This window comes from Centropristis striata, chromosome 7 (genome assembly GCF_030273125.1).
Source record: "Centropristis striata isolate RG_2023a ecotype Rhode Island chromosome 7, C.striata_1.0, whole genome shotgun sequence".
Taxonomy (NCBI): domain Eukaryota; kingdom Metazoa; phylum Chordata; class Actinopteri; order Perciformes; family Serranidae; genus Centropristis; species Centropristis striata.
Window position 1 is genome coordinate 23734012 of NC_081523.1, and position 8598 is coordinate 23742609.

The 8598-nt window shown below is 36.6% G+C and overlaps 1 protein-coding gene across 1 annotated transcript; it reads left to right on the forward strand.

The window, feature by feature from the left end:
• Positions 1-211: 211 nt before the first annotated feature.
• On the forward strand, positions 212-1292 carry LOC131975177 (prostate stem cell antigen-like). Its single transcript, XM_059337759.1, has 3 exons — positions 212-362; positions 855-962; positions 1046-1292. Exons 1-3 carry the CDS (start codon positions 317-319, stop codon positions 1198-1200), a joined length of 309 nt encoding a protein of 102 aa, XP_059193742.1. The 5' UTR covers positions 212-316; the 3' UTR covers positions 1201-1292.
• Positions 1293-8598: the final 7306 nt, after the last annotated feature.

Below are 8598 nucleotides of genomic sequence, written 5' to 3' on the forward strand. Positions count from 1 at the left end.
TTCCTCATGCAATTTTTCTAACACAGTAGCCTACATTGTGTACATTTATTGTCAATTTTTGCAACTAAAGACGATCTCATAGTTTATCAACAACATTAAGTTTTTGTCTTCTTGTCCCAAAAAGTTCATGGTTTTCTCCAGGATAATGAGGTTACTTTAGGAGTGACATTATTCAGGTCAGTTGGGAGGAGGCTTTGTGAGGGAATGCAAATTCTCAAGTACTGCAAAGAAAGAAAAGCTGGCCTAAAAGAGGAAGTCTTCCTCCAGTTCTCCTTTCACTCGGCTGGTTAACAATCTGTTTTTCTCTCTGTTCACGATGCAGCTTTATGGAGCTCTCATCTTGTTTATGACTCTGTCTGCAGGTAAGAACAGATAGATAGATAGACAGACAGACAGACAGACAGACAGACAGACAAACAGACAGACAGACAGAGATGGGCATTGACTGAACTTTGTGACTTAAAGAAATTAAATTAGTACAAATGTTTGAAGGTTATTCTAAAAGCTAAAAGGAAAGTGTGTCAGAATTTGTCTATTAGTTACGAGAGCAGGAAATTAACATATAATTTGTTTCCTGCTTTGCAATATGTAATTTTATGGTTGTTGTGTGTCAAAGTCGTTCTTCCTGTAGTCTTTACTTGTTAACCTCAGGATGTTGAAAAGAGAGTAAATTACCCCGTACGAGCAGTTTGCAGTCAGTAGCAATGATGATGTTATAAAACAGCAGATAGTTTGCAGTCAGTAGGCCAACAGCATGCCCTGCTACTGGCTGCACCAGTTCTTGTTAAATGCCATATCCTGTCTCCATTTCCTCATATTCTGTCCTTCCTCCTTATGTGTTGCAAACTGTTCAGCATGTGGATTAAGATGCTACACATGCACAGCCACCGACCCTAAATCCTGCACAGACACCAAATCTTGTTCTGTTCTCTTCAACCGTTGTTTCTCTCTTAGAATAGACGGTAAGTTTACTTTCACATTACAAGTTTCTCTAAATACTACAAACTGAAGTTGTTCCTGAGTGTTTCCCTGATTTCTTTTGCAGGTTATAACATAGTTACCAAGGGCTGCCAAAACAGCTTAGCATGTGTAGATCCCATTGCTTGTTGTGAAGGGAACCTATGTAACAGTGCCATACCAACTGGTCCCAGTGCCATCCTCCTGCTGGTATCCTCAGCCATCTTCACACTCTTCCTCTAAAGCTCTGGATTTTTGTTAATTCTACGCTGTACTTTTTCCTGACTTAATTTGTACAACTGAAGAAGAATAAACAACTTCAATATGACACTGCACTGCAAAAACTCAATTTCTTTTAGTGATATGATCTTACATTGAGATTTAAAATCTATAGTCTGACTTGTTTGAAGTGTGGATGTAATGATCTAATCCTGACTAGGAAAGGCTGTTTAACATGTCCCCGGTCTTAAATAGCAAACAGCCTGTGATGTTGTGCTAGGTACAAGATATCTGTTACATAACCCCTAATATGCAGAGACATGTTTTAAGATCTGAAGTTTCAAGTAAAAAAATCACATCTAATTGTAACATGACATTGTAAACTTATCTTAGGACAAAATATCTATCTTTTGTTCACATGGGTTCACTATTTTCAATCTGTCACGGTGCTGATGAAAATATACGCGATCCCACAAGTCATGGAGATTCATCCTCTGGGGACCATGACTATCTGTGTTAAATTTTGTTCCACAAAATGCAGAAGACCAGATCACTGACCAGCTTTGGCCAGCGGGTGGTGCTAGGGGCAAAGTCCAGGGATTGTTTAAGTCATTTGGATTCATTCTCTGGGTACCATCAATATCTCTAACTATACAATAGTTAGTGAAACATTACATTCAAATTAAAAAGCTGAACCTTATGGAGCTCACGGTGGCACTAGAGAGAAAGCCAGGCGTCATCCTGAGACATCATAAGGGGAACATGACACCCTGACCTCCAAAACTCACTGGATAACATAATTTATAAGTAACTGGCATTTCTAAGCACATGTTTTTTACAAAACACCAAACATATACTGCATGTAGACAGAAGACATTCACTTCAACACTTAATTATGGTTTGAAGGCATAAAAATGCATTGCTGATGAAAATATGCTCAGAGAATACAACATTTACTCAATTTAATGTGACGTCTGGTATAAACCGACCCCCTTTCCAGTCTTCTGTTGGAATATACAGAGACATGGACAGATCATTGGTTTAACAGATAGAGCTACACATACAGGTAATGTTGTCTACCCTCTGCAGCTGACTAACTGACTGATGTTTACTGAACAGTTGCCTGTATGAGGTTATCCATTCAGACTCTTAGAGATTTTTTTCAGGACAATTTGAATCGTGGTACTTTTTTTTTCTTTGAGAAAATCTCCAAACCTCTTTTCATCTTGATAACCAAAATGGTTATTGACAAAGCAGGATTATGACAAAGATCTCTCTGTTTATGTAAAAGGTCAGATTTCTTTAATTGCAGTAGTAAAGTAATATTGTAATACACTAGTCAACAAGGTCCAGGACACAGTTTTCATTTTATTGGAAGTGTTAAAAGTTTTATTTCTTGTGAGTACCTTCAAGACTTTTGGACCTTTTGGAACCTTCTCTATTAGAGTTGCGAATCAATGAATGATCTGTACACTCATACAAACCTTGAGTGTAATAAAAAAATCAAACCTTGAGTGTAATAAATATCTCTATGCATTTATATTAAGTCAGACAATATGATTTTGATACAATGATTATGTTTGTGTGTTAATTTTGGTTTAGAAACTTTGACTACATATATTTCATTGTCCGTTTCATATTTTTTAGACTTTTAGAATCTATGTGAGACAGTAAAAATCCTTTGGCCCTGTAACACACACTATCTTTGTAAGACAAAACAAGGCAGTAGGTTTTTTTGTTGAATGTTCTGGAGAAGAGGCCACGTCAGGATGGCCTTGTCCGGGGCAGCAAGCAACCAGGTGGCATTGACGTGCCGTTGTATTAATTAAAACTGGCGAATCAACGATCAAGAGGGCGGAACTTCCTGGAGGAAATCGACCAGCATGTTTTGTAAACACATGTTAGTATTTTAATGGGTTCAGGGAGAGAGTCGTGGTTCAGACTTCATGAACTGAAACACGTCTGTTTGTATTCAGGGACATGAGTTTTTGAACCCAGAGATTCTCTGTAAAGTGCACATTTTTTGATGTATTGTAATAAAACTTTTGTTAAACTGAGAACTTGGACGTCTCCAGCTCTTCATTTCCCCATCAACGAACTGCGCAGAAAAATGGTGAGGTTTTTTCTGTTGGTGACAGATTATCAATTTTCAAGGTTTCCTCATGCAATTTTTCTAACAAATGGTGACCCTGACGTGATGGGGGGTGGAAGCTGGAGGACGTGAGTATTAAAATTAATTTTTTATATGTGCTTGATATGAAATTTAACCTGTAATTCTCTTTGGAAATAGATAACAGCCTGATTTCTTGCTGATACAACTGACATCCAGACTTTGTTGACAACAGCAGGGTACCCTTATCAAGGAAGGTGAGCACAAACCTTTTTAATAAAATCTGTGCAAATTGGCCGAATTGCAAAATTGAGTTGTTGTCAATAGAAAACAGATGTCATAGTTAGAAATACAATACGTCAAGAAGATGTATTGACTTATAAAAAATTAAAAATAATAAAAAAATAAATAAAATAAAATAAAATAAAATAAAATAAGAATAGAAGAAAGAGGGGACAAAAGAATTGTCCAGCTCGAAGACAGGGGATAACGGTCCCGCTGTAAGGCCTATTGTTGTAAAGGAAGACCGGCGAGTCTTGCCGAAAACAGGGATCCGCGTGGGAGTCCGCTGTATAAATTGCAGAAAAGGTGGATTACGTGATTTTAATCCAGCCTGAAGACAGAGAATACGGTTCTCTGTGTTGATTTTAAAGGGGGATTTTCTTTTTAGAAAATCCGGCCAAAAATCAGGAGGCAAAGTGTCTCGCTGTATTTCTCCAATCAATATTGTTCTAATCAAGATGTTTTAATTAAGACTGTTCTAATCAAGAAGTTTTCATAACATGTGTGTTTATATAATAATCAATCAGAGTAACTCATGAAGGGTTGAAATGTATGGGCTGGGTCTGTTCTCATAGAGTGAATTTAAAGATTACGTCTGGTGTGTCTACTCTGAGAATTGTCTGTGGGGTATTGTGGGAGGTTTGTTTTAAACTATTGATGACTCTGTCAAGATTGTATTTAAAACTGTGTGCGAACTGAGTTAAACTCCCAGTGATTGAGCGCCACATTTCTTATAAATGTGGTAGAAGCTTCTCAGTCTGGTTCATAACACGGGGCAAATGCGTCCAAGACAATCTGTGACTCAGCATGTGTGGCAAAGTAATTTATCTGAACATATATATCATAGAAAAAAGGTTCTGCATTTCATTCAGGGGAGTACAATTTGGAATGGGATGTGGGAAGAATTAAAACAATGTTCCAACATTAAAAACTTCAAAGTTAAATATAAAGAGCATGTCTTCACACAATATAGGGATGAAAACAGGTGTGTGAGATGAAAGTGGGTGCTGCGTGAGTGTGTGTGTGCTTGTGTGTGTGGGGGGGATGGTAACAGTTGGTGTAGGTTAATAATGGTGATAATAAGTTTAAATACTACATTACTATGTGTTATACATACAAAAATATAGGTGGAAGTATCCACACACTGGTCAAGGCCAGTCACTACCCTGCTTGTACTCAAAATTTGGATATTTTTCTTTTAAAAAATATACTAAGTCTTACTTTAAATTCCTTTTGCTGGAGATACATCTTTAATTTACTGATAGTACAAATTTTAATGCAGTACTTGTACATTTTTTGTTTTTGTTTGTTTGTTTGGTTGTTTTTCCATTTAAATAAGGGTATGAATAATCCTTACACCACTGCTCAAAGTTTAAGAGACTGTTTCTGTCTTGATCTTCCCCCAGAAGTTGTTTTGAGCATGTCTGTGTGAGTGAAACATTCTTGAGTGTCTGAGTGTGTGATTTCTGTAATGAATGTTGAAACTCTGTTTCAGAGGGTTATAAGTTTTTTCACTACATATTTGAAAAGTACTATTCCAGATCTGTAATAAGTACAAAATAATTGGGACACCTGCACAATCTAATGAAATATTTATGTCCAGTAAAACAGCTTTGCCAGCTACTATTTTGCCTAAAATTTTTACCTGCTCAGTTTTTATTGTATTTTATTTTTACAAAGTCAAAGGTGATTATTTGACTTGTTCTGTAGTCACTTTGTTTTACTTAATATATTTGATAATTGTATTCAATATAAATGTGTCCTTGATTTTGAGGCAGTTGTTTAAGTAACTTTAATATAAAAATGTATTCTACTTATTTTGATCATTTTAAATATAATCTTTATGTGTATGTAATTCTAAATCAAGAGAATTTAGTCTGTTTCTAATTGACAGGCACTTCCTTTTAAGCTGTTATTATCTCAACTTGTAACATAGTTAGATTTAATTCATAATTTTGCGTGCAATCTGTTGCCTCATTTTTTATTGAGTAGCTATTGTTTTTTGTTTTTTTACAATGTACAGATATATAAAGTGTTCCTAAATGTTTGAGTAATGATACTTGCAAGTGAGTGTTATTTGATATTGCAGCATTAAATTTTACTTAAATCATTTGTGTGCAAATACTGACAATATGTTTTTTAAGTAAATCTTTTGAGTTATTTTCAGTGTGGAAAGAAAAAGAGAGGCAGGCAGAGAGACAGAGGCTCCAAGGTTGCCTGGTGTTGTTCTCTCCTTCAGGCCTGATTGTTTTGTTTATGTAGAAATAACATTTTCTTTTCAAATTAACAGTTACACTCACTCACCTATTCTGACTTTTATCTTTGGTTTATGTTTTGACTGATTGGTTTCCTTTATGAGTTGTGCTTTGGGTGGAGGAGTTTTTTCCTGCTCTGTGTGGAAGCGTAGTATAATTGTAATTGACTGGTGTGTAGATTGTTACTGTAATGTCTTTGTTTTTTTTGTAATGTTTTTGTTTTACTAGTGCTGTGGTGGCTCTGGTTAGAGCATTTGTCTCGGGGGCACATCATGGTCAAGGGGGGGTGGCCAGTTCTGGTTGCTTCACCTCGCCATGGTTTCAGTGCGTAAATACCCACCGCTGGTCACCACATGAAGACTAGGGTTGAGATTAGCTAGACAGTAATGGTCAGGAAGTCAGCTAGAGGGGCACATTGTTTACTGTCTAGGCCATAGTGTTTGGCTGGTTGTGTATTGATTTTTTGCACACACCCAAGTATGACAAGTGTTGATGAGTTATTTTTTATTTTTTTATTTTGTTCTTGATTTTTTATTTCTCCTTTCAGTGGAGCTTATTGGCTTTCTGCACAAAAGAGCAGCTGTTAAAAATAGCACAACATTTTGGCCTTGACGTTGGTGACAAAATTATAAAAGACAGAGTGAAACTTGTCTTGAAGGCCAGTTAAATAAAAAAAATAAAAGAGGGGGGATTTATCAGAAGTCCCGTCAGCATATTTAAATTTAGTCCATTCATTGTATTGCAAATATATATTTATATAGCAAATTGCAGCCGTTTTAAATGCAGTCTATTTTTACCCCATTGGTCAAAGTTATATTATAATAGATTTTTGAAAAGGCTAAAAGTTTTTTTTTGGATGTTTGACTCACAATCTGCCTGAATTTATATTCTTGCCCAACATTTCTTGCAATTCATTCTCCGATACTGATTCAGTTATCAGTGTACTGAGATATTTTGTGTTTCATTTTGGTTACATTTCCACTGAGTGTGCTTCACTATTCTACAGTAAATGTTTTAAAGGACCAGCCACTGTGGGTGAAAGGGGGGTGCCCCTGGATTTACCACAGTTGCCGTGTGTCCTTTTGCTGTACATTAACTGCACTGGAAGCTGTCCACACAGGTCCAGGAGACATGACAGCTCCAGACAGAGAAAAGCTCGGGTAAGAGTGTAAGACTCTCTGAGTGTGTGTGGCTGAAGGTCATCAACAGGAAGTGGACAGAACCACGTTGGGCAAGTCCATATCAGGTTAAAAAAGAGCTGTGAGAATCATACATTCATGAAAAAATCATATTCATATAATCAATTGTGTTTGACATTATATACTGCAAAATTTTTTTGATAAATGGGTACAGAAAGATTGTTTTGGATACGGCTGTGTTGTTCTGTTTTGCTCTGCTATCTCTCCTTATAGTGCTCTCTGTTCTGTGTCACCTGGAGCCGAGGGGGAGAGTGGACGGTGGTAATATTATTATATTATTACTATATTATGTACAGAAATTGACATATTGATCAGACAAGCATAGTGGTGTTGTGTGTTGTGTGTATTTCTCATATCTGTTCTGTCTGTGTCTGCCTCATCTCCATGGTCATCGAAGGTAAAACATTTTCCCCATATCAAATGACATTTATTCACTCTGAAATGCATGCTTTGCTGCTCACTGATATTGCTACTATTCATAATTTTGTTTGAGTTGGCCTAATGAATGTTAGGCCAAAAGAGGGAATTGTTAAAATAATTGATTATTTTCTATATTTGTAAATGATTTTATGATTTATTTCTGCTTCTCTGTTGTTTGACTTCCTGGTGTCTGTCCCTGGTGTCTGTCCCTGTTGTCTGTCTCTGTGAGTGACGCAGGTCACTATCAAAGGTCAAACCTTGAGTGTAATAACTATCTCTATGCATTTATATTAAGTCAGACAATATGATTTTGATACAATGATTATGTTTGTGTGTTAATTTTGGTTTAGAAACTTTGACTACATATATTTCATTGTCTGTTTCATGTTTTTTTGACTTTTAGAATCTATGTGAGACAGTGAAAAACCTTTGACTCTGTAGACATAATATCTTTGTGAGACAAAACAAGGCAGTAGGTTTTTTGTTGAATGTTCTGGAGAAGAGGCCACGTCAGGATGGCCTTGTCCGGGGCAGCAAGCAACCAGGTGGCATTGACGTGCCGTTGTATTAATTAAAACTGGCGAATCAGCGATCAAGAGGGCGGAACTTCCTGCAAGAAATCGACCAGCATGTTTTGTAAACAAATGTGAGTATTTTAATGGGTTCAGGGAGAGAGTCGTGGTTCAGACTTCACGAACTGAAACACGTCTGTTTGTATTCAGGGACATGAGTTTTTGAACCCGGAGATTCTCTGTAAAGTGCACATTTTTTGACGTATTGTAATAAAACTTTTGTTAAACTGAGAACTTGGACGTCTCCAGCTCTTCATTTCCCCATCAACGAACTGCGCAGAAAAATGGTGAGGTTTTTTCTGTTGGTGACAGATTATCAATTTTCAAGGTTTCCTCATGCAATTTTTCTAACACAGTACATTGTGTACATTTATTGTCAATTTTTGCAACTAAAGACGATCTCATAGTTTATCAACAACATTAAGTTTTTGTCTTCTTGTCCCAAAAAGTTCATGGTTTTCTCCAGGATAATGAGGTTACTTTAGGAGTGACATTATTCAGGTCAGTTGGGAGGAGGCTTTGTGAGGGAATGCAAATTCTCAAGTACTGCAAAGAAAGAAAAGTTGGCCTAAAAGAGGAAGTCT